Source organism: Eretmochelys imbricata, chromosome 1, assembly GCF_965152235.1.
Source record: "Eretmochelys imbricata isolate rEreImb1 chromosome 1, rEreImb1.hap1, whole genome shotgun sequence".
NCBI classification, from domain to species: domain Eukaryota; kingdom Metazoa; phylum Chordata; order Testudines; family Cheloniidae; genus Eretmochelys; species Eretmochelys imbricata.
The window spans coordinates 10,777,599-10,804,275 of NC_135572.1; the positions used below are offsets into that span (position 1 = coordinate 10,777,599).

Genomic DNA, 26,677 nt, shown 5'->3' on the forward strand with positions numbered 1-26,677 from the left:
AGCGCCACGAGCAGCCAGCCCTGGTTTAATTAAACTTTTTAAAGACAGCCTTGTAAAAATACTGCGGTGGCCTGGAGAAACGGATCCTGGGTTTGTTTGGAAGCGAAATACTCTGACGGGTTTCAGGATAAATTATTCAGGTCCGGGTGGGGGTGGGAAGCTCCACACATGCAGAGTCTTCTTCAGTCAGCGGTAGCAGAGGAATAGATCTGTTTCTGGCCAGGATAGATTCACACAGGCGGAAGCTGTTCGCTCCCAATGCCTTGCTCCTCACAATCAATGGCTGCAGCAAAGTAGGATTCACAAAGCTGTGTGATCAGCATTATGGAGCCCCCGCACCGCTCTCATCACCGGGAATTGAACCCAGCATTTCTGGAGTTTGAGCCTTTGCAGGCAGCTAGAGGACAAACCTCCAGTGGGGAGCAGTCGCAGACTCGTATCCTCTGCAGATCAGGTGTGGATGGAGACTCTGGGAGGCACACACTGACGGCTGTGTGACAGCGGCATGGGCTGGTGCCATCCCCGCAGAACTAGAATGAGATTGACAGGTAGGAAGGAACTGAGAAAAGGGCCACGAATGGCTTGGCAGGCTGATTTATGGGATATTATGAACTATCACGTAAACGTAGGGCGGATTCCTTGGCTGGTGGGAGATCCTGGCCTCGTTTGCTCTGAAGTCCTGGTGTGGAATAGGAAGGGGTCGCTCAAGGTCAGTGTTTTTCAACTTTTTTTCATTTGCGGACCCCTGAAAAATGTGCCTTTGGAAATCTTTGCCCTAGTCTGCAGATCCCCAGTGGTTGTAAACCACTGCTGTAGGTTGTTAGCTGCCATCAGGGGTTGTGTGTGTCATTGGGCAGGGCAGAAGAGCAGATAAGGCATGAGACAGGGGTCAGTTGAGCCCAGTTCTGCCACTGCCCTGCTGTTTGGCCTTGGGTGACTCCGTCACCTCTCAGTGTGTGTATCTCAGGGGATGAGTCTGCAGATATTTGACCCTGAGCAGGGAAAGGAATGATTTAGCATGGCAGCCAGCATATGGGATGAAATGGGGAGATAACATCAGGGCTGATTACTAGTGTAACCCTTCTGCCCGTCAGAGTTGGCAGCAATAAGGGCCAGATTCAATATCTAAGGGTTCCATTCCAATAACACCATGCAAAATCGGCTCGAGCCCCCACCCAGTGACCTGGGACAAATATATACCACCCCCGCTGGGCGCCTCCAAGAGGCACTACTTCCCCTCTCGCAAGCTACAGAGTCTGAGTGTAGCAAAGCCTTTTAATAACAGAGAGAAACAATGTGGCATTATGTTGGGGAAACACCACTAACAGGATTCATAACACAACCCATGAGCAAAAACCCACCCCAAGCAAATTGGGACATGTCCTTTCCCTTTGGTTTTTGAGTCCAGCAACCCAAAATCACCCAAAGTCCCAAAAGTCCAACACCCCAAAAGTCTCTGTCCCTGGTCAGTGCAGCCTGAGTTCGAAAGTTTATCTGCAGAGTTTTACCTCCCAACCTGGATGGAGATTGGGGGGCTTAAGGGGCACCTTATGTGGTCCAAAGCCAATTGCCTCTCCATGGGGCTCCGCTCTGCTCCACCAGCCGTCCCATGAATCACACCGCTCTGCCAGCCGCCCCCATGAGCTGCTTTAGGCATCCCACAAACTGCTCCGCTCCACCAGCCGCTCTCCTCTGCCAGCCGTCCCATGAGCCGCTCCAGCCGTCCTGCAAACTGCTCTGCTCCAAGAGCCGCTCTGCTCTGCCGGCTGTCCCGCAAACTGCTCCGCAATATATCTGCAGGCTCCCCCACTACTTAACACAACACTCAGTGATTTCAGCTCTTAGTAAGTTTAACTCTTTTGTGATTTCAGCTTGTAGTAAGGGAGCCTCAGTCCTGGTGCACCATTGGCCCAAGTGAATTCAGCTCATCAGCCTGTAACTAGACTCCTAATGGAACCAAAATTAGCTCTGATATTCCACAGTGGAGAGAGGAAGTACAATTAGCATGTAAGACCCTCACCATGGGGCCCATGCCACTAGGTATTAATACCTGTCCCCAGTGTCTCTCCATTTGCTGGGTTTTGGAACCCGTGACCCTTGCCTAGCGAGTGCTGCTTAGTTGATGGTGAGTCCCTCCATCATAACAAAAGGCCAAGTCCGCTCTCTGCCACCCGAGGCTGCGTCTCCTGCCACAGTCTCCATCCTTTTCTTCCAGGTTAGGGGTGAACCAGCCTATGCACCGATATCAGCTCCAGTTTGACATTGGGCTGGCCCTCACCCCGGGGTGCCTCCTATCCCAAGTTCGTCACCCATGCAAAGCACAAAACAAATCAACGCCAGCTTGATAACATATCCAGAACAAGAAAAGGACTTGTGGCACCTTAGACACTAACAAATTTATTTGAGCATCAGCTTTCGTGAGCTACAGCTCACTTCATCGGATGCATTCAGTGGAAAATACAGTGGGGAGATTTATATACACAGAGAACTTGAAACAATGGATGTTATCATACAGACTGTAACAAGAGTGATCACTTAAGGTTAGCTATTACCAGCAGGAGAGAAAAGAAAACCTTTTGTAGTGATAATCAAAGTGGGCCATTTCCAGCAGTTGACGAGAAGGTCTGAGGAACAGCGGGGGGTGGGGGGGAGGCAATAAACATGGGGAAATAGTTTTACTTTGTGTAATGACCCATCCACTCCCAGTCTTTATTCAAGCCTAAGTTAATTGTATCCAGTTTGCAAATTAATTCCAATTCAGCAGTCTCTCCTTGGAGTCTGTTTTCGAAGTTTTTTTGTTGAAGAATTGCCACTTTTAGGTCTGTAATCGAGTGACCAAAGAGATTGAAGTGTTCTCTGACTGGTTTTTGAATGTTATAATTCTTGACATCTGATTTGTGTCCATTTATCCTTTTACGCAGAGACTGTCCAGTTTGACCAATGTACGTGGCAGAGGGGCATTGCTGGCACATGATGGCATATATCACATTGGTAGATGTGCAGGTGAACGGGCTTCTGATAGTGTGGCTGATGTGATTAGGCCCTATGATGGTGTCCCCTGAATAGATATGTGGACGCAGTGGGCAACGAGCTTTGTTGCAAGGATAGGTTCCTGGGTTAGTGGTTCTGTTGTATGGTGTGTGGTGGCCGGTGAGTATTTGCTTCAGACTGTGGGGCTGTCTGTAAGCAAGCACTGGCCTGTCTCCCAAGATCTGTGAGAGCGATGGGTCGTCCTTCAGGATAGGTTGTAGATCCTTGATGATGCGTTGGAGAGGTTTTAGGTGGGGGCTGAAGGTGACGGCTAGTGGCGTTCTGTTATTTTCTTTGTTAGGCCTGTCCTGTAGTAGGTGACTTCTGGGTACTCTTCTGGCTCTGTCAATTTGTTTCTTCACTTCAGCAGGTGGGTATTGTCATTGTAAGAATGCTTGATAGAGATCCTGTAGGTGTTTGTCTCTGTCTGAGGGGTTGGAGCAAATGCGGTTGTATCATAGAGCTTGGCTGTAGACAATGGATTGTGTGGTGTGGGCTGGATGAAAGCTGGAGGCATGCAGGTAGGAATAGCGGTCAGTAGCGGAGGAAGTGAAGGAATCGGGGGCTAGTGCTTAAAGCAAAGGACTGATATTTTATTCCCTGCTCTGTTGCTGAATCACTCTGTGGCCTGAGGCAAGTCACTTTGCCACTCTGTTCCTCAGTTTACCCATTTGTAACATGAGGATCATACCTCTGTGCTTCAGAAGAGCGATGGCAAAAATAATATTTGTAACCTGCTTTGCTGTTCCTGCTCGCACGGTGCTGCAGAAATCGCGGATTTCAGCAGAGCCCCTCCGGATTTACACCAGGCTCGCTGAGGTCAGAATCTGGCCCAGTGTGGCCGAGAAAGGCGTATCCGTGCCACTGCACGTTAGCCTAGATCCTGCATTTCTGTGGCCCAGCAGCTCCACAGACTTCAGTGGGGCTACTCCGGATTTACACCAGCGTCGCTAAGAAAAGGGCCCACCCTTTTCAACGGATGTAACTGTTCGCTGTCACGTCAGATGACGGACTGAGCTCCCGCATTTTCACTCCCTCTGCGTCCCATCAGGGGCCCGCGTGGCTCTGCAAAGGGCTTGCACCGCAGCGATTTCCCACAAAATAGGTCTCTCTCTCTCTGCCTTAGAGAGGTTTACTGCCTTTAGCAGCAGCTTGTGGCTGCAGGGCCAGAGAGTAACAACCACTGAACTCCTCTGGACAAACAGAGCAGGCGCTAGGCTGAACCCTGGTGAAGGGAGGCTGGATTAACCCTTTCCTAGTGCCAGGCAGTGCACGTTCCTAGTGGATGCTCCCAGGGCCAGATCCTGCTCTCTGCTGCCCTGGTGTAAGTCAGGAGGTAACTACGTGGAAGTGAACAGTTACATGCGGGCACAGCCACTGTAAATCCAGCTCCAGCTCCAGTACCTGTCTGGCCATAGCATCGGAGCAGCTCAGTCTTTTAGAGTCTGTACCCGCACAACACCCCTCCCCCATGAGACACGGCTGTTAGCCCCATTGCAGGGATGGGAAACTGAGGCACAGAGAAGTTAAGTGACTTGCCTGCAGTCACGCAGGAAGTCTGTGGCAGAGCAAGGGAATGGAAACAGGGCCTTCTGCTTCATAAGCTTTTGCTGTAACCACTGGACCACGCTCCCGAGCCCCTGGGCTGTCTTTGTCATGAGAGAAGATGACTGCAGGCCTGGTGTAAACTAGTGCAGATCCACTGACTTGTTGCGTCCTCTTGCCCTGGGGTGCATCTGGCCCTGAGTTGCTCCTGTCTGGCTGCTCAGTGCTTATTCGGGAGGCTCCAAGGCTCTCTGAAAGGGGAAATCAGCTGAGCACCAGTTTTATTCCATGTGTTGCCAGATCAGTCGGCCCCGGGTCCCTTTAAAGCCCTGTGGAAAGTGGGGGGCTGTGAGCCAAAGGAGGCACCATCACTGCTGATCAGATCAGGGCATTCAACGGGGCTGCGCTCTGCTTGGCTTGTCTCGAGCCTGCTGTTGATCATTCAGTTAGGGCGGGGATTAACCAGGCATGCTGCTCAGGCTAGAAAGCAGCTGATGGCATGCGGAGGGGCGGCTGGCTCATTGCACTGCCCTGAAACCTCCGCTCCACTGGGCATGTGGGCAGGGCTCTGACCCAGATTTGGCCTAACCTGTGCAAGGGCATGATGTCCAGGAATGGCCAGGAGCCTGCGTATTGTGTGCTTTGTAAGGCAGGACACCGGGCGGCCCTGAACGAGTTCGGAGCCCCATTGTGCTAGGCACTGCACGCACACCCAGTGAGAGAGTTCACAGCCTCGCTGGACGAGACGGACAGAAGAAGCCTTCTCAGCCCTGTTCTGCAGCTGGGGGAGATGAGTCCCAGCGAGCGGCTGGTTATTCACACCCATCAGTGCTACCCCCACGCGATCTGCCGTGCAGCCAAACTCAGCACGCTTTCCTCTTCCTTAGTCATAGATCCATCCCTAATTGCCATGTTTGTTCTGCTCTGAATTACCTCCGATCTGTTGACATCCCACTGATAACAGGGTGCATCCAGAGCTGGCCACGCTATTCCAGGCGCGGTCTTACTGGGACCATCAGTAGGGTGACCAGACAGCAAATGTGAAAAATTGGGACAGCGGGTAATTGGAGCCTATATATGAAAAAGACCCAAAAATCGGGACTGTCCCTATAAAATCAGGACATCTGGTCACCCTAACCATCAGGTGCGCAGTCCCTGCTCTCTGACGTGGGACCTGGCACCGCTCCTTGTTTGAATTGGGCAGGGCTGCAGGAGATTGCTGGGCAGTGCCCCGGCTTCATTGCCACAGCTGCGGTAAAAGCCCGTAGGCAAACAGTTGTAAAAGGGAAGGTGCTGTAAACGGTACATAGACACGCACCCCAGGTGTATCTCTTGTGTATACTGAGCCATAAAACACTCTTCAGCACAAGCAGGATCCTGCTGCACAAACAGCCATAAAGGGGATAAGTGGCCATGCACCAGATGGCGGGTCTCCAGTAAACCTCTCGCTCTTGTGCCCCGTTGTCGGGAACACGTGTGCCTGTCTCACGGCTGACCCCTTCTGGCTGGACCCTGGACGAGACAAGAAGCAGAGGCCTCCATCGGGAAGATGGGCTCAAGGACCATGTCCCGCCTCACCCACCGTACGGAATACCCCCCGTCACACCCACCCCAAGCAGTGGCCCCTACCCTACACCCAGAACAGAGCGTCCCACAGAAGGACTGAGGAAAGCTGCAGTGAGGACCTCTGGGTCGGCCCGTGAGCTGCAGGCGGGACAGGCCAGGGACCTCGCAGCCTGTACGCAACAGCAAAGGAATCTTCTCTCTGGCCCAGACGGCACAAAATCAGAGTGAGCAAACAACAAAGTCACGCCTGCTGGCTTAATGACAGCAGATGAGAGCCGGGGGGCAGAGACAGGCTGGGTGGGCGTGAAACCGCTGCCTTGTCTCCGCTACATAGGGTTACCAGTACAGCTGTGCTCCTAGCAGAGACGGGGCTCGTACTGGAAGACGGGTGCTTTTGCAGTTTAGTGTATACCGGTTTCCCAAATGACAGAAGTTACGCTGGGGAAAGCTACTCGGAATCTCTTCTGTCTTTTTATTTGCTGGTGTATCTGCGTCTATGCTAGGGCACAGCTATGCTGCTAGGGGATACGTGTTTCACTCTCCCACGCCAGCAAAACCTGTAAGTGTAGACCAGGGCTGAGCCTGTGAGCTGGCGATGGGCCAAGAGAGGCAGGCCGGCTGTTTACTCAGGGGCCCAGGGGTGGATTGAAAGGGACCCACCGGCGTTCTTACCCAGAGGCGTCCGCACCCCCAGCCTGGTGGGTCATCTCTTCCATCTTCTTGCCTTAGCTTCCTAGGGCTGCGGGAAAACCGCCCTGCCCCACGGTGTCCTCCCGCGGTACGGCAGATCTCGCTGTGCTTTGCCCTCAGGGAGAGAGGATGAGCCAAGCTCGCTGGGATCCGGCAGAATGATGTGGCTGACTTGAGACCATCCCAGTCTATTCCCACCTGCCGCCCCTCTGAACCAGGTCCCTCTGGGGCAGGCCGGTGCCAACCCCCAGCCTGGAGCCCACCGCAGGCGGCCGTGCTAGCAGGAGGCCGGGCTGGCTTGGAAAAGGGCCTTGCTGACAGTTTAACTGTGCGAAGCGGAACAGCGTAGAAAACCGGGTTACAGAGTAATAGCCGTGTTAGTCTGTATTCGCAAAAAGAAAAGGAGTACTTGTGGCACCTTAGAGACTAACCAATTTATTTGAGCATGAGCTTTCGTGAGCTACAGCTCACTTCATCAGATGCATACCGTGGAAACTGCAGCAGACTTTATATATACACAGAGAATATGAAACAATACCTCCTCCCACCCCACTGTCCTGCTGGTAATAGCTTATCTAAAGTAATCATCAGGTTAGGCCATTTCCAGCACAAATCCAGGTTTTCTCACCCTCCACCCACCCACACAAATTCACTCTCCTGCTGGTGATAGCCCATCCAAAGTGACAACTCTTTACACAATGTGCATGATAATCAAGTTGGGCCATTTACTGCACAAATCTAACTTAAAATCCAGACTCCAGCGAGAAACTGCTGAATTGGAATTCATTTGCAAATTGGATACTATTAATTTAGGCTTAAATAGAGACTGGGAGTGGCTAAGTCATTATGCAAGGTAGCCTATTTCCTCTTGTTTTTTCCTACCCCCCCCCCCAGATGTTCTGGTTTAACTTGGATTTAAACTTGGAGAGTGGTCAGTTTGGATGAGCTATTACCAGCAGGAGAGTGAGTTTGTGTGTGTATGGGGGTGGGTTTTTGGAGGGGGGTGAGGGAGTGAGAGAACCTGGATTTGTGCAGGAAATGGCCTAACTTGATTATCCTGCACATTGTGTAAAGAGTTGTCACTTTGGATGGGCTATCACCAGCAGGAGAGTGAATTTGTGTGGGGGGGTGGAGGGTGAGAAAACCTGGATTTGTGCTGGAAATGGCCTAACCTGATGATTACTTTAGATAAGCTATTACCAGCAGGACAGTGGGGTGGGAGGAGGTATTGTTTCATATTCTCTGTGTATATATAAAGTCTGCTGCAGTTTCCACGGTATGCATCCGATGAAGTGAGCTGTAGCTCACGAAAGCTCATGCTCAAATAAATTGGTTAGTCTCTAAGGTGCCACAAGTCCTCCTTTTCTTTTTGCGAAAACCGGGTTAGTGACTCCAGATCGCCCCGGCGTCATTCCGGGTCTGTCTCCCCTGCTGAGTTAATCGAGTTATCTCCGCTCCAGGGACTCCCCTCCACTTCGCCCAGCTGGAGTGAGAGCAGAGGGCCCTGAAGCGGCTGCATCCACGTTGACACTGTGCTCGCTGGTCTGTGGCCCTGAGAGTGCCAGGGGCCCATCGCCTGCCTCTTAGTACTGCCTGGGCAGAGCCGCTCTCGGGATGCTTTGCCAGGGGATTATGGGAGAACCAGCCCTGAGAAATCCAGGGACCGGTGCCCATCTTGTAGCGCAGACCAGAGGGGAGAGCTTTGCCCTGGCTTGGGACAGCGTTGCGTTTACAAGTCTGCGAGGGTTTAAAAGGGGAGCCGGAGCCTGACTTCGGAAGGGAGAGGGTGTGCAAAGGCCGTTCAAAGCGGGAAGTCGGTTATTAAGGTCACGGTAACGTCTGAGCACGAATTGGAGAGGAAGGCGGGGCTTGTGGGCGAGGCACTGAGCTAGGCTTGGGAGAGCTGTACCCAGGGCCAGACTTCCCAAGGGCTTTAGGCATCAAAGCTGCAGGTCGGCGCCGGGCAGGATTTTCACAATCCGAAGCTGCAGGTAGGCCGCTAAGTGCCATTGAAATCGGTGAGCTCGGCACCCAGCTCTGCCTATCTGTAGCTTCAGGGGCCTAAAGACCTTTGGAATCCAGCCTGCCGTGGCCTCCCTGTGCCATCTTGGGCCAGTCCCTTGGTCGAGCTGTGCCTCAGTTTCCCATCTGGAAATGGAGATAATGACCTTTCCTTTGCCACTCATGTCTGGCCACACGGTAAGGCCCAGGTCCTCAGAGGTGCTTCGGCATTGCTCTGCTTAGCATTGCACTGCCTAACCCTGGGTGGGTGGCTGCCCGGTGGAACCCGCGCCAGGTGCCCAGATAATCCAGATCCTGGGGTGAAGCACCTAAGCCAGAGCAGCCGTCCAGGTCAGTCATGCCTTAGCGGCCAAACCTTTCTCTCTTGCCCTGGCTTCTGCTCCATCCCTCTGCCATGCTCCCCCTGGGTCTCCCTGCCCACCCCCCTGCCCCGCTGTCTTTTGTGTGCTGTCCCCGGCTCCTCTGGTGTGGCAGGTATCAGCTGTTAAGCCGGCTCAGGGCCTGCTGTGGGGTTGGCCTCACCGGTGAAACAGGCATCCGCCGGCCTCGTTTGAGGGTCCCCACCCACTGGGGATGCCAGGTTTCGAGCAGGCATCAGTTGTGGGGCACATCGGGGCTTAGCTGGCTTGTGGATGCCAACTTTTGTTGTTTAGAGGTGTTAAAAAAACACACACGCCCCCGAAAGACAAGTTTTGTCAACAACAAGCGCTGGTGTGAACAGCGCTTTATCTGCAGGAGAGCTCTCCTGCGGACAACGCTAATGCGGCTGGTTGGGGGTGGAAGTATTTCACTACAGCTGTGTCGCTAAAAGCTGCATAGTGTAGACATAGACTCTGGAACACAGATATCACCGGAAGGATCAATGCAGGCAGCAACTCACAAGCATTCAATAGTCTAAACACCAGACCCTTTCTTACAATTCTCATACTTATTTCATCACTATCACCCCACAAATGAGCCAGACGGATTCCCGCTCTGTTTGTGTCCAGCTGAGACATGGGGATCTTGGCATGAGCTGGCACCCAGCCTGCCAGCATCACAGGTGTATTAACAGGAGTGTCGTATGCAAGGCACGGGAGGTCATTGTCCCACTTTACTCGGCGCTAGTGAGGCCTCAGCGGGAGAACTGTCTCCAGTTTGGGAAACAGATTTCAGAGTAACAGCCGTGTTAGTCTGTAGTCGCAAAAAGAAAAGGAGTACTTGTGGCCCCTTAGAGACTAACCAATTTATTTGAGCATAAGCTTTCGTGAGCTACAGCTCACTTGAGCTGTAGCTCACGAAAGCTTATGCTCAAATAAATTGGTTAGTCTCTAAGGGGCCACAAGTACTCCTTTTCAGTTTGGGAAAGACGCGGACAAATTGCAGAGAGTCCAGAGAAGAGCAACGAAAATGATCAAAGGTTTAGAAAACCTGAGCTGGGAGGGAAGGTTAAAAACCTGGGCAAGTTTAGTCTTGAGAAAAGAAGACCGAGGGGGGACCCGATATTAGTCTTCAGATTCGTTAAAGGCTGTTATAAAGAGGGCAGTGATTGATTGTTCTCTATGTCCACGGAAGGTAGGACGAGAAGCAATGGGCTTAATCTGCAGCCAGGGAGATTTAGGTCAGATATTAAGAAAATCTATCTAACTCTCAGGGCAGTGAAGCTCTAGAACAGGCTTCCAAAGGAGGTTGTAGAAACCCCCTCACTGGAGGTTTTAAGACCAGGCTGGACAAACCCCTGTCAGGGCCGGTCTAGGTTTACTTGGCCCTGCCTCAGCGCAGGGGGCTGCACTTGACAACTTCTCGAGGTCTCTTCCAGCTCGACACTTCTCTGATCCTGTGTCTGCACCACACCTATGGGGCCCCGACTCCTGGCTCATGGCTCATTTAACAAAATAATTTCTCATATTACCACAGTCCTACTATCCCCATGGAAACTGGTGTCCCCTGTCCCCTCTCTTCCCCTCTCTTAATTTCCTTTTCTTCACGCAGGGATCAGAAGTGGATTCCAACAAAGAAAAACCCAAAGCCCAGATAATGACAAAGTCCAACCTAAAAAAAACAGATTTGATTTGTTCTCTCGACTTGAGGGGAGCGGGGACAAAGCGACTCCACGTCGGAAGGCCCATGGAGTGACCGTGCCTTGTTAATATTCACATGAGCCGCACGTGTGGGCCGGGGGAATGTGTCCGTAGGCTGGAGCGTGCGGCTATGCGGATATAAAAGGAAAGACAAAGGAAATAGTGATGGTTTGGGTAAATATCAGAGACCGTTTCTATTGATCCGCTTGATTCATTTGCCAGTTGGCTCCGTCTGGGCCTCTTTCATCTCCTTTATATCCTCAATGAGCCGCCGTTAATTGCATAAACAAACCAGATCAGACGGAACCAGAGACAAATTGAAACTTGACATGAAAAGGAATGAATCCCACCCGCGTGTCTTAGCGGTTTGTGTCTCTCCCATCCTGCCCCCGCCAAGCGCCCTCGGGGCTCTTCCAAATGAAAAACAAAGCCGCAGCACGTGGCGTCTGGAGGGGCAGCCTGGCTTTAATCTCCCTTTGCAAATCCCGCTGTCTGGCGCTGCTGGCTGGACGGAGCAGGGTAGGGGGAGTTTATTGGATCGGTTGCGGCTACAAACTTGAGGCAGGGTGTCCCATGTACCTCGCAACCCGTGGGCCGCAGCGCTGCAGATGAACCCTAATCCAGCCCCTGGCTCTTTACCGGTGGGTTTAGTGCCAGATTGAGAGCTCAGGATGCGAAAGGACAGACCAGGGATGGGACATGCAGCCTCAGTGCAGGCTAACCCTGCTGGCCCGCTGCAAGGGCCCTGGAGCGCTGTGCTTCTTGATGGTTGGTTCAGAGCGGGGCCACTCCGCTGAGATTTCCATGAATGGGACCAGTTCCAGTGTGGATGTGACACTCTGGCACACTGGGCGTGATGATCCCTGGTCCGCAGGGGGTAAGCACCTACTACTGCTACCAGCTGATGGACAGGTCCATGCAGAGACGAAGGACGATCCGGAGGTTAGGACACTAGCTAGACTGAAACTTTGGAGACTTGAACCCAAGTCCTTGCTGTGCCACAGACTCCCTGTGTGACCCTGGGCAAGTTGCTTAGACACTTCGTGCTTCAGTTTCCCATCTATACAATGGGGATAACAGCACTGTCCTGCCTCAAAGGCGGGTGTTAGGATACATACGTTAAAGATTGTGGCGTGCTCCCCTACTGGTAAATGGAGGGCGGCTGAGTAGCTAAGCTAAAGATAGATGAATTTAGTGACTGAGCGCTAATGTAATTCCATTCACTAAGGGCGCCAGATGCTTTTAATACTAAAAGTCCTGGGTTCAAAGCCAGGCAGGGAATGGTGAGGTGAGTATCTGCCTGTTAGGAACAGAGCTGAGACCTCCCACAGCTTGTGTCAGCTGAGCCACCAGACCCAGGACCATTTTCGAAGAGCAAAAGAAGAAGCTGGATGTAGTTTTTCATAGTGAGAGCGTCAATGGCTCCCCCTGGTTGTTGAGTCATTACCTTTCCATGGGCCATGTGCACCCCGGCCCAGCATGGACACCTGGGCTAGCAGCCCTCCGCAGGGCCAGGAGGGCATGACGTCAGGATCCAGGCCTGGTCAGCTAATGAGCGGGGGGAGGGGCGGGGGGTGGACAAGTATAAACGAGTGCAGGCAGGGTGGATCCAGGCGTGGGTTGTGGGTTGGTGGGGGGTCACTCCTGTATGGTTAATTTCCACAGTGCTAACCACCACGGCAGCTGGGCATGGGTAGCCCCAAGATTAACTTCCCAGTGTGCCCCCTGAAGCCTGCAGGCACCCCAACATTGGGCCTCAGCTTCTACGTAGCTCCAGGTTTGCAAATACCTGACTCATCTGGTCTCGTGGCACTAGCTAGGAGACGGAGGGTCTGTTCCCAGCTCTGCCACTGCCTGCCTGCCTGGCCTTGGGCAAGTCCCTTCATCCCGGTGCGGCTCATTTCCCCACTTGTAGCCTGGGGGCTAATAATGACCTATCTCACATGGTGATTGCAACCGTCCATACGTGAATGGTTCTGCAGCCCACAAAATGGCACTTGGAAACTAAGAAGGCATCAGATCTGAATACAAGGAAATATTTCTTTGTATTTATTATTATTTATTTGTGTTACTGTAGCAACCAGGAGCTCCAGCAATAGATCAGGATGCCATTGTGCTCAGCACTGTACTAACACCGAACAAAAATACAGCCTCTGCCCCAAAGAGCTTACCGGCTATTTTTGTTAACCGATGGAACTCCCTGCTGCAGGATATTTATTCACGAGCTTAGGAAGACATAACAACATGAGTAATAACAGATCAGATGAACTATTTGTCTCTTCTGGAATGGTGATTCCTGTTCTCCCAATATTGCATTGTTGTGCATCCCCATAGGCAGTATCTTTGAGTTGGGAGTATGACCACATCCACAGGGTAAGAAGTAAAGTTTATTTCAGGGTTTGTTGGGCCCGCCATTTGGGAGCTGTATCCTAGCAGAGTGAGTGCAGGGCTGGGAGTCAGGAACCCTAGATTCTCTTCCTGGCTCCAACAGTGACCTACGAGTGACCTTGGGCAGGTTACTTCATCTCTCCGTGCCTCAGTTTCCTGGCCTGTGAAATGGGGATAACAGCAACACCTTTGCAGAGTGCTCTGTGCATGACAAGGGGCCAGACAGGCGCCAACATTATTGCTTAGAATCCCATTGCCACCGGCTTCCTGAGGGACAGCCCCGTTGGAGAAGCTTTCGGCGTAGCATCGCAGCCCTCACGGCACGGCTGACATGAACCCTCCCTCCTTCAAATGCTCCCGGCACGTCTCATCGGCCTCTCAGAGCAGCAAAACGGGGCATGGTAATGAGAAGCAGCCAGGTGAGGATGAGAAGTGGTAACAGGAGAAGAGCCGCAGCCTGGGAGATGTACGCAAGATTGTCCTGTTTTGCCCACAGCTGTGCCCCTCGGACAATCACTTGCCCCAGTGCACAATGCTTGTGCAGACATTTTGCCCTGTCACAGCGGGCTGCCCGAGGGGCATGGGCCCAGGAAATGGATCCCCAGGCGGCTAGCGGAAGAAGGCGGGAGGATTGAAGCCAAAGAGGAGAGCTCTCATTGGAGCGTCCAATCGTTCCCTCCCAATGGTGGGTCATATCGGCCACTTCTGGAGCGCCTCTTGTCCAAAGAGCTGTAATTTCCCCAGCTAATTGCAAACGAGCACAGACACTGAATGACGTTAAATGCAACACGCTGTGGTAACGAAACATGAAAGGGGCTGAAAAGTCACCTTTTTAGCTTACTGTGACTCGGAGTAAGAGCTAAGACAACTCTAATTCAAAGACATTAGAAAAGATATTTCTCTCTCCCCACTCCTTGCTTATTCTGTCCATGCGTGACAAGCCTTTGGGGCTAAGTCAAGACACAGGCTGGCCAGGTGGTGAATGCACTGGTGTGGGACTCCTGTGACCTAGCCCCAATGCCCAGCTGTGACCCAGCCTCCCTGTGTGACCTGATCTCCCTGTGCCGCTGGTCCCCATCTGTACCATAGCAGTGTAACAGGGTGGTTTGCTCCTTTCTGGGCCACAGGCCTGGTGTAATCCAAGCACCTCTTGGTGCCAACCAGGAGAAGGCCTGGGGGTGCCTAGGGGTAACTGGATCCTCTGCGTTCACCAACATAATGCCATGTAAGGTCACTGATGATCACAGAATATCAGGGTTGGAAGGGACCTCAGGAGGTCATCTAGTCCAACCCCCTGCTCAAAGCAGGACTAATCCCCAATTTCTGACCAGATCCCTAAATGGCCCCCTCAAGGATTGAACTCACAACCCTGGGTTTAGCAGGCCAATGCTCAAACCACTGAGCTATCCCTCCATGGTGAGATGTACGTCCGGATAATGTGTGGCTGAGGAGTCATGTCTATGTCTCGACTTGGTACTGAAAGCAGGTCACTCCAAGGGAGCATGCCCTGAGACAAGCTTCTCCAGCAAGGAAGGGAGGGACACTTATCTCCTGAGTGGATCACTGGGTATTGTATGCTGCACAATAGCTGTCTGTTAGCAAGCTGAGTCAGATGCTAATGAAGAGCAAGCGGAAGGAAATTAACTGGAAGAGGCACAGGCTGGTTTCAGGTGTAGATCGAAGATCTGGTCTGGGTATCCAGGGTGCGGAGGGACGCCTGGGGTGTCCTTCAATCTGGGAAGGCAGGTTTGATCTTATGAAAGGGGCTTTCAGCCAGCATGTGGGGGAAAGGACTTGGGGGAAGCGCTCCTGCTGGAGACGGGGGAATGTTGTGTGAGTTACGCATGGGCTCTAGAAAGCCCTATGCTGGGCTTTTATATAGAACCCAATATTCTCACTCACTAGCTCCTGAATCTCTGGTCTTTGATGATCAACTTTCCACGATAAATGGACCTGCGGGGATTCCAGAGGCTCGTGGGAAACAAACGTCTTCTCATCCACCAGGGCCTTAACAATGTCCCTCACCGTTGCTCCAAGTCATGTAAGCCCTTTTGGACCCACGCATTTAACCTTCAGCAAGGCGACTTAGACCCTGGTGAAGCTTGGAAAGCTGGATAGAGTTCATGAGAAATCACACCCCTTGTGAAGGACCTGACACAGAAGATTCCTGGCTTTGCTCTCCCACAAAGCTCATGGGCAGCCCTAAACCGCATCCACCCAAAGCATGGCAGATGCGGATACTTGCTGCACAGATGGAAAGTTAAAGACTCTCCCGTGTGTGCTTGTGGTCATCCGGAACAGACCAGGGACCACAGAACGACTCAGTGCCCGAGTCTCAAATATGCAGGAGCGTCACAGCGACACACTCCACTACTCCAGACGCAATTATCTGGCTTAACCATCTGAGTGTAAAATGATGCTGTTGCTCTACATTTAGATCAGCCACATGAAGAAGAAGAAGAAGAAGAAGAAGAAGAAGGCAACCTGCTGCGTGCTGACCGGAGCGGGGACCCTGAGTGAAAACTCATACCCGGGGCTGATCATGGCCTGTTCCGTTCCACAGCTCCAGGGTCCCCTTCTGTCCTGGATGGCACCACGGCTTCCAAGAGAATTCACTCAGCTCCCATCCTTCCTGGCAGGGAAGCCTTCCCCATCCCCTGCGGGCCTGGCTATGATGATCCCCAGGGTTCATGGCTCCTGTTTCCCTGCAAACTTCTAGCAGTTCTAGGTTATTTTACAGACCTTAGTCATACCGAGTGTGGACAGAGACTGGGCAAGCCTCCCTCACCTACACTCTGTGCCCTCCCTCCTCACCCGCAGCCCCTGCTATCCCAGCCCTGGGCTTCCCACATGCAGCTCTTCCAATAGCCCTCAGTCCTGACCCGCAGCTGCCTGGGCTTCCCTCACACAGCTCCACCTATGCCCCTCAGGGGCTGTCCAGAGTCTGCTCTGTAACACCTATTGTGATGAGTGATGGGACGCCTGTCACTCCAGTAACGTGTCTCTGTATTCGGGGGGGAGGGGGGTTAAAATACAACAGACACCATAAAATGAATCGGTCATCGGGCATGCCTTGAATGAGTGAGTTAAAAGTTCCCTGGACGGCCTGCGTCAGAGGGAGAAGGGAATTTGGCAGAGGGCATGAGTGACAGAAGAGAAGGCTGTTGGGCCACCAGCAGGGCAGATCCCACTGAGCCCACTCACTCCGCCCGTCCAGAGACGAGGTGATGCTGGGGGGGGGCGGAGGGGAGGAGAGGAGGCGGTGCTGGGGGGCGGAGGAGAGGAGAGGAGGCGGTGCTGGGGGGGCAGAGGAGAGGAGAGGAGGCGGTGCTGGGGGGGCAGAGGGGAGGAGAGGAGGTGGTGCTGGGGGGCGGAGGAGAGGAGAGGAGGCGGTGCTGGGGGGGGCGGAGGAGAGGAGAGGAGGCGGTGCTGGGGGGCGGAGGAGAGGAGAGGAGGCGGTGCTGGGGAGGCGGAGGAGAGGAGAGGAGGCGGTGCTGGGGGGGCGGAGGAGAGGAGAGGAGGCGGTGCTGGAGGGGAATTATAAGGGAAAGCAAACAGATTAAAGCAGATTACCAAGCAAATGAAACAAACACACAAACTAAACTTTATACACTAAAGGAAATGGCTACAAGGAGTAATTTCTCACCCTAACTGTTCTTTTAAGCAGATTGCAGAATTTCTTTGTGGACAGACAGCTCTTCCTTGCAGCTTAGAACTCCCGGTATAACCTTCACGGTCCAGACACCATTCCCAGCCCTGGTTCGATACTCCCCACCCCTTCCCTTTTGTCTTTGTTTCTTCGATGTCTCCAGCAGTCATCCTGGGTGGGGATTCAGTGAAGAACGAATGAAGATTAACTCACTCCGCAGCCTTAAATAGGATTTACATATGGCGGGAATCCTTTGTTTCCCAGTATGATCCCCACTCCCTCCTTGTGGAAAAATACCAGCAGTCCAAGATGGTGTCCAGTACCAGGTGACATGATCACATGATCCTTCAGTGTCAAGGCAACATCCCAGGAAGCTTGGAGATTAGTATCTTCAAAGTCCTATTGTCCTTCCTAATGGCCCATTCCAGGCTGATTGCGTTCTGTCTGGTGAGCATTCCCTGGGTGCAAAGACAGTTGTAATTGTTACATAGTTCATATTCCTAATGTCAGATACAGAAATGATACATGCATACAAATAAGATAATCATAGTCAGCAAATCATAACCTTTCCAATGATATCTCACATGACCAATCTGGCATAAGATACATCTTAGTTATGCCATATTCACATCATAAACATATTTCTATGAAGAATATGGGGCATAATGTCACATTGTGTTCTTATGTCCTCTGTGCCTCAGTTCCCCTCTGGGCAATGGGGTTGTAGCCCTGCCCTACTACTATCTGATCCGCCTGGCTGTGTGTCCTACGCCCCATGGTGTGACCATCTCCTGCTGACCTGGAAGATAACAGGCCTTAGGGGTGGCGTGGGAACAGAGCCAGGCTGGAGAGAGAGGGTGGAAACGCCCTTTCCTACTAAAAACCATCGTGAAGCAGCTGGAGAGACATGGCTCCCCTCGATCTCAGGACAGCTGTGTGTGCCATGAACAACACTCAGCTCTGCGAAGCCCAGGGGAGCCCCTTGCGGGTGAGGCCATTCTCTGCACCCCTGGCTGCCTGTTGGAGTCAGGGTTTGCGGGCATCTGCCATTCGCTGGGCACAAATTGCGCCTCCCGTCTCGTTCAGTTTCTGCCCCAAACATGGGGGATCAGAGGGCAGAGATCAGAGAGTGGAGGTTGCGTGGGGATCTGAACCAGGGACCCCGGTAGCCACAGGTGGTATCAGTTGCATGAGCCAGGGAAGTCTGCAGGGGGAACGAAGTGCGGCGATAGCCACATCCGTATGTCTCCAGTCGCTGGAGGGGGGCCCATCCCACCCCTTGGCACTAGCAGATGGACTTGAGGGGCGGCCTCTCCCCTGCTATGCAAACAGGGAGGTGCCCCCAGAACGCTCCCGCGGGCCTCCCCTCCCTGCTCACAGCCCAGGGCTGGAAAGGCGGCCATGCACGAAGCCGCTGTGGGGGCCAGAAGGGGCTGGCGACAGCGGCTTGCTGCAGGGAGACGTCCCATGAGCAGCGATGCCGAGATGCCCTCTGGCCAGGTGCCAGCCATCAGCCCACGCGCCAGCATCTGGGCCGTGGGAAGGGGAGGGCTGGCGGAAAGACGGGGGGGTGATCGGGGAGCCGTCCTACCAACACCCACCCAGCACCTCTGCCAATCCACAGCCCACGCCCACCGCGCCGGTCCACACCTCCTCACAGTCCCACTGAGCACAGACGCGCTCCCCTGGCCGGACGCACCCAGACAATCTCGTGCCACGCGTGCTGCGGGACGGGTGTCGAGAGATGGGCCCAGCTCGTCGTTTTAAAAGGCAAAGGAATGAAATCAAAGCGTGGCTGGGCCCAGACAGAATAAAAGTCTCCCTTTGGCTGCACCAGCTGGGAGTGCTCTCAGCTCAGTGGGGAGGCACTTGGGTTTGCAGAGCAGAAGGCCGTGGGTTCTACACCCAGCTTTCTGTGTAGGGTTACAGGTACGCATGTCTCCAGCCCAGGGATCTGGTGCAGAGCTCGCTCAGCTGCCGGCAGAATTTGGCTCAATCATTTAAGAAAACAACCTCATGTAAATTATTATTTTGATTTTGAAAACTCCAGATGGGAACTTACAAAACCCCGGCCCCGCCTTTGATTTTTCCAGCCATCTGCGCCCCCCCCCAGACTCTGCCCTCTTACCCAGACTCCGCCCTCTTATCCGATTATTGAAATGCATTTGCACCACAACAGTTGGGGGCCGATCTGGGGGATCAGTCTGACGCTTTGGATGGCTGCACGCTCGTCACACACGAGGAGTCCGGATCCAGGCGCTGCCCGGTGCTGCAACTGCCTGGGGGCTTGATTGGCCATGTCGAAAGCTGGAGCTGGCAATTAGGGTGCGATAAACGGCAGCTTGTCAAGCTGACGGGAGGTGGATTATTGTGATAATTGCATTTGTATTTCAGCAGCCCCTAGACCCTGCAGCGGAGAGCAGGGTGCTGGCTGTGCTAGAGGGTCGGTGCGTTGGGAACCCAGGTCTGTAGGGGTTTCCAAGCCATCCTTGAGCGTCCACACTGGCTTGTATACCTGGGCTTACAATGGCTGGAGCCGGATCTCACGGCCATGCTAGCGCGTCCACGCTGCACTGCACAGACCTTCTGACTCGGGTCTGCAGCTTGAGCTGCGTCCACACTGCAAAATGCCAGGGCTTGGACCCCAGAGCCTGTGGGTCAGAGCCAAAGAAAAGGCAGCCGGTGTGTGGTTTTTTTTTTTAACAAGAGCAAAAACAATGTCTTTTTCTCGGGGCTGGTGGAGCTGTTTTGGCTGAAATTTCCCACCCAGGTTCCGCCTGAGGCAGACCCCTGGCGTGGAACATTTCAGCCCAAGTGGTGTGCGTGTGGCAACGTCAGAAGCAACCAAAACCAGAGACTTTAACAGAACGAGGCAAGTGACCTTAATACCCATCAGGTGGGTGGAGTAACTCCGCTGATTTCAGTTGGGGTTACTCCGGAGTCACCCCTGTGTCATGGAGATCACACACGCAATCGCATCCACACCCCAATGGCGCCGCCTCCGGGCAGGCCCATGCTCCTGTCCCCACCCAGCTGTGTGCATGGTGCACACGTCCCTCCTATTCTTAGCAGCTTGGGCAGGAGGCTCAGTGGCTCCGTGTCCCAGGGACGTGCAGAGGCCGTGATGCAAAAGCCTGTCCAAGGCCCAGACTTGGGTATCATGATGGCTGGTGGTGGGGGAGTTAATCCTGCAGCCATGGTCTGGTGCCAGTCACTTATTCCTGGACAGATGGAGGAAGAGCTGGAGCTTAGGGCCTGGACTGCAGGGAAGGAGAAGGGGCTCAAAGCCAGGTTCCTGCTAGATCCAGACTGCACTGAGCATGGCCCAGCTGGAGATGTCAGTCACTGCTCCAGCCAGAGATGGTGCAAAGCCAGGTGGGTGGCCAGGAGCATATTAACCCCTTCCCTGCTGCGCCTCTCCTCCACCAGGTGCTGCGCAGCCATGGGCCCTGCCAGAGGCGCTTTCCACCGGGCGTGGAGCTCAGGGCCAGGTTCTGCGGGGGCAAGCCCGTCCAAACAGAGCTGGGGCTGCTGGTCCCGGGGGCCCCACGCGGCTGCCAGGGAGTGACACAGCAACCAGACGCTGGAGCTCAGAGGAGCTTAATTTGAGGGCACTGGTGACATTTGCAAATGCCTGTGTCTGCTGCGGTGTGGGCGGACTACCCGGAGATGGCACAGCGGGAGTGGAAATGTCAGGGCTGGGATGGAGTCCTGCTGCCGGGCGCTGAGGAGGTGCCTGCCCGTACACCGCTCCCCCAGCCCAGGGAGTGGGAGCCTGGCCCACATGGGGCATGAGGAAGGGGGCTGTCTGCCAGCTGGGGCCAGGGCACTAGAGGCAAATCGGAAGCCCGGACTTGGAGGGACGTTCCAGTCCCTATGTGAACTTCCTGGACTGTCCCCTAGGTCTGACCAGTTCCCCTTCTAGGGGCCAGACTTACACAGTGTGTAGATCCTGCATTTTACACACAATCACACTCCTATACAAAGACACAGACACACCTGCACCCTCACACGACCCCACAGACAGGCACACAGAGTCACGTACACACAGACAATCACAAGGAGTCCGACCCAGAGGTCTGCATCCATACACAGTCACCTGTGGGGTGTGCCCAGCAGCAGACGCGCGTACAAGGGAGACAACCCCTACTTCCCCTCCCCGCTGGCTCTCATCAAGCTCAGCAGAACCAATTCCCGTTCCTGCTCGGCAGCAATGATTCCCAGAGCCACCTTCAGAAGGATTTTAAAACAAGCCACTAAAGATACCAACACAGCCCCCACATTCTCCTGTGACGATGTGACGCAGCAGGGAGGGGGAAATGTTGACCTGGGAATGTGCCCTGGGAGCCTGTCACCTGAGCCAGGAGCGGGAGGTGACACCTCTGCCCAGGAATGTGAACAGAGGCTGCAGGAGGGAGCCTGATGGGGGGGTTTAGTTTCAGTTTGGGGCTGGGTGGAGGAACACAGGGAACCTCAGGGCTGGGGTCTAAGCTCCCTGCTCCCCCAGAAGGACTTGACTGAGGGGTCCTGGGTGTACCCACAAACTCTGTTTTGGACTGTGTTCCTGTTGTCCAATAAACCTTCTGTTTTACTGGCTGGCTGAGAGTCTCAGTGAATCCCAGGAAGAGGGGTGCAGGGCCTGGACTCCCCCACAGTCCGTGACATCTCCCCAACGGGCTCTTCAAACTATTGCTTGGTGTGACTCACAGGATTCCCCCCGCCCCCAGCCTTTCCTGAGAAAGACTCAAGAGCAAAGTCTGAAAAACCCCAATTCTCTTTTTGTGGAAAATCCTGAAAAAATTCCTTTAAAAAACCAATCTCTTCCTCCCCCCGCAAAAAAAAAAAAAAAACAAAAACAAACCCCAACAACAAACAAAGAAACCCTCCTTTTAAAAGCGCATTTTCAGTTTTGGGAAACCAAATATTTAACTTTTTTTTTTTTTTTTAGTTTTCCGTTTCCGGTTCTTCATGGGGGGCGTGACATGGCCTCGGTGGCCGAGGAGCCATTTTCCCTGGGCAAACATTTTTGATGAAAAAGTTTCCACCAGTGAAAGGCAGCGGGGCTCTGTGGCCCCTCGCTGGGATCGCAGCACAGCGTATTTTACCCATTTCTGCCCGATGGCTGGCCGGGGGCCTACGTGACACAAGTTGGTGCTACCCCCCTTGGGACCCGGGTGTTCCCACCAGCCAAAGCGGCAGCAAAACGGGAGTTAACTGGAGTTCCTGGTGGCCACTCCCAGCGGAGGTCTGGCCAGTGACTGGGCTCCAGGGACTGAAATACTGAGCTGGTCCCTCCCAGTCGGCGCTGGACAGGCTGGCGGAGGGTGGGTATCAGCCACGCTTGTTCTGGGGCTTCTCCTGCCCAGGAGGGAACCAGAGCACATCCTTCTCCTCCCGGCTGCCAATCCAGCGTCCTTCACCAGTGCAGCAGCTGCCTGCATAGACAGTAGCCGCAGACAGGCATCGGTCAGCGTGGAAAGCCGCGATCTCTGTCTCGGGGCCGGTAAGCACTGGGGGTGATGGATCTCAGGGGCGGCTAATGCAGACAGGCCCATTCAGACATGGATCATGTCATCAGCACTCCTGCAGGTGGACGGTACTGCCGGCGGCCGGTAGCCCTTTAAATAGCACAGCCGTAAGAGCCACCCCTGGGACGCTCAGCTGCTAACTTTCTAGCCCTCCTGGCCTGCAGGGGGCACCCTCCCTCACCACATTCCTCCCAAAGGTGACCCAAGCATGTGCTGCCCCTAGTGGGAAGGATGAATTACTGCATGCTAAAAGAATTTCCTTGCCCTGCTGGTTCTTACGTATTGTAACAATGCCGTGGTTGCCTTTGACCTGGGGCACGCAAGGATCAGAGATGCAGTCTCCTTCGTACAGACAAACTGCAGGCAAAAATGTCCTACAGCCCAGGGGGATTTCAGGTGGGCAGGTCACCCCTTAGACGAGCATATGGGTTTTTCTTTTCTATGGTAAAAGAAATAAATCATTGTAGTTCATTTCATGCCAAAGACTCTATCTTCACAACCAGGAGAGAGAGGTTGTCAGATTCCAGAACAAAGGAGATGCCCATTGCTAGAGGACTGCTGACTACATTTCTCTCTATGTAATTAATGAGGAAATTGCTCCTGGAAACCCCTTGGGGACCAGGGTGTAAATCTGGAACAGGATTTTGACCTAGCACAGACATTTACTCTTGCTCCCGGGATGAGGGTTTGGCCACATGAACATGGTCACATACGCTCCTCCAAACCAGTTTAGATGAGCCGGGCTTTAAAGTGGACAAGACTGGGACAGGCAGGGCACAGACTGAAAATAGCTCATGATCCTGTATTGATGGAGTGGTTCATCCTGGAAGAGCCCGGAGCGCCGCTGTAGAATTGTACTGTACACCGCACTCTGAGCCTGGGCTGTCACTCCGGTTTGAGCCCCAGCCGCTTTTCTGTCCACACACAAATCAGTCTGACTCGGGTCAGCAAGCGCTCTGGATCCTGGTCCTAGGATCCTGCTGCGCAGGTGGGTCAGAGTCTATGGTTCTGTGACCCGCCGAGAGCTGAGGCCAGGCTGCAGGACTTGGATCTGGCTCTCCGACAGCCTGGCGTTTGGGGATTGTAACACGCTGCAGGCCCCGGTGTTACCTCTCTGCCTCAGCACGAGGGAGCTTCGCTGGAGATATGACTGTGGGTCAGCTCCCTGCCACGCCAGCCTGTCTTCCTCCTCAGCAAAGTGGTCAAGACTGCGGCACTGGCAGACCAGGCCATGCTAGAGCGTATTCGGGTTGATTCAGTTGTGTGTTAGTATACATCAAAGTACCGGCGAGCTGTATAACGGTGTATGGGGTGTGTGAACTTCATGAAAACGAATGGGACGTTATTTGTGCTGTTTTCATGTCTCTGTTCCTGTTAGAATGCAATACCGAACATTCACGTTGTGTGTACCCTGTAACTAAACAACCCTTCCAAGACATCTTGGGAAATGCTAATGACAGACTTAAGGACTTTAACAGCAAATGCTGATTTCAAAGCAAGTGGCCATTATGTGTGATATTGGAGGTCAAAAGATTAAGTGCCTTTCTCACTCCCCGTCAGTCATCGAAGGAAAAGCCCAGTGGGTAGAGAGATGGTCAGCTTGCCTTCTCTCAGAAGAAGATATAAGAATGGATTCAAAGAAAGAGCCTTCCTCTCTGGACTGTCTGGACTCTTACAAGGAAAGGTACCAGATGTAAAGCAGAGATCCCCAGAGACCATCCGGGTATCCTGAAAAGACTTTGGGGAACTGGCAGTTTATTACATCACTGCCACCATTTGGAATTACAAGCTGTGGCTCACTTGTTTCCCTGCCTTAACCTCTCAATAATTTTCAATCTTTTTTCTTAGCTAATAAATCTTCAGTTAATTTAATTTAGTTAATTTAATAAATCTTTAGTTAATTTACTATAGGTTTATTTTCCTGCTTGTGTTGTCTATGGTGTAAGATCTGGAGTACTGATTGATCTGGGGTAAGTGACTGGTCTCTTGAGGCTGGGAGAAACTTGAGGTGGTGTGATTTTTGGTGCATCACAAAGTCCAAAGAGAAAAGGAGTACTTGTGGCACCTTAGAGACTAACCAATTTATTTGAGCATAAGCTTTCGTGAGCTACGGCTCACTTCATCGGATGCATAAGTAATGGCAAAGTTCTTGGTTCAGGCTTGTAGCAGTGACAGAATAAACTGCAGGTTCAAATCAAGTCTCTAGAGTCCATCCACAGCTGTGATGGGTCATCAGTCCTTTCTTCAATGCTTCAGTATTTAGCAAAGTTCCTCCAGAGGTAAGAAGCAGGATTGAAGAAAGGACTGATGACCCATCCCAGCTGTGGATGGACTCCAGAGACTTGATTTGAACCTGCAGTTTATTCTGTCACTGCTACAAGCCTGAACCAAGAACTTTGCCATTACTTATGCATCCGATGAAGTGAGCCGTAGCTCACGAAAGCTTATGCTCAAATAAATTGGTTAGTCTCTAAGGTGCCACAAGTCCTCCTTTTCTTTTTGCGAATACAGACTAACACGGCTGTTACTCTGAAACCTGTCACAAAGTCCAGTTTGTCTGGATGGCCAGATAGACTGAAGAGTGTAAGGGGACGGGCTGTGACTCCATGGTAAGCCTGGTAGAGTGACCCAGGAGTTCACATTTGTTACTGGCTTGGTGAAATCTAATTACAGAACACAGGGCCGGTTAGGGGTGTCTGCCCTGTGTTCTGACAGTCTGCCCTGAGGTCGGCACTCCTGCTCGCGAGCCGCTCCAGACAGTGTGACAGAGACGTTACCTGCCTTAACCGCGCCGAGCAGAGACATTCAGGGAACTCCAGCCTGAGCTGCTCAGAGATGTCTCTCTGCAATGCACAGCCTCTGTCATTCTGCGTTCGCAGATGATCTTACATTTGTTGCTACTTTAGGAGTCACGGCACCGCCATTGATTAATTTAACTGCTGTTTGACAAACACTCTTCTTTCCCAGCAGGAGTGGGGTTATAGTAAAAGTGAAACACATTTATTAAACAGAAAGTCTCTGGGTTAGGTGATGCCAAGTACAAGGAGTGACAACAGGAAGGGTTACAAGCAAAGAAAAGCCGGCTTCTAAGACTAAAACCCCAATGTAATCAGCTCGAGTTCTTGGTCAAGACGGTTTCCCAGCTTCCAGCGCCTTCTCCAGCGTGACTGGCTTTTCCAGCCAGGATCCATCCTTTCTGCCTCAAAATGCTGCTTTATTTGTGTTCCCGCAGGAGAGGGATAATGCAAATGTCTTTTTGCCCACTTATGTGACCCCAAAGTCTCTATATCAAGAGCCAGGAAGGTTTCCTGCTGTTGTTTGCTTCCTGGAGACTTCCTATGGCCCCCTGCCGATTCGTATGTAAATGGAGCTTCCAGTGTTTTGATTCCACACTGCTTAATTTAAGCTGGAGACCTGGAGACAGATCTGCCTGTCCTCCTGTCTCCCTTTGGTTGGTCACAGACTTTAAAGCATAATATCAATGTAGGGTTCATACAGACATTTCACAGTGAGACGGATCACCAGCGTGTCACCTGCTTCCAGAAAAGCCCTCACTCTATCCACTGTGACAGTACAGGAATATTGGATACAATCAGTGGATTCAAGTGCTCGTTGGTTGGGGTTTGGGCCCCCTGCTTTTTCCACTGTCGAAATTCAAATCTGGGTTTGTGGATGAATTCCAGCCCCAAGCAGGGCAAGGTTCAGCCTTGGTGATGCATTTAGCCCTGTCTCTAGTGCTCGTGTCTGAGACTAAACTTGTTAGCCCAGTTCCAGCCAGAGAAACAAGTGCCATTGGTCTATATGGAGTGCCACCCACTCGCCCAGCTCGGCCCTGGTTCCCGGCGGGTCAGGTGCAGGCTCTGAGCACTCTGGCACTGCCAGGGGTGCCAGTCAGACTGCCTGTCTCCCAGGCCGGAGCGGGCTGTCTCCATCCCATCCCTGGTGGCTAGGGGAGCCTGCGCCTGATCTCCAGCAGCTCTCCTTGGAGCGCCATCTGTGCCCGGGCTGGCTCAGAGCTGTGTCTTCTGCTCTTGTGCTTCCAGAGATGCCGTCCTCAAGCAGAAGCAGGTGGGATGCAATGGGCTGCCCCAGTCGGAGCTCCAGGGCAAACCGATGGGCAGCCTGGCGGCACCTTTGCCTCCTGATAAGCAAGGTAGGAAGAGGCCGGGGTGGGACAACGTGGGGGTGGGGGTGGGGGA

General features: G+C 53.0%; 1 protein-coding gene across 1 annotated transcript in view; it reads left to right on the top strand.

The window, feature by feature from the left end:
• PDE2A (phosphodiesterase 2A) overlaps positions 1 to 26,677 on the top strand; it is a 365,874-nt gene that overhangs the window by 262,691 nt on the left and 76,506 nt on the right. The window contains exon 5 of the mRNA XM_077841678.1: positions 26,522 to 26,631. Within this exon, the coding sequence (XP_077697804.1) occupies positions 26,522 to 26,631 (110 nt within the window). The remainder of the gene's footprint in view (positions 1 to 26,521; positions 26,632 to 26,677) is intronic.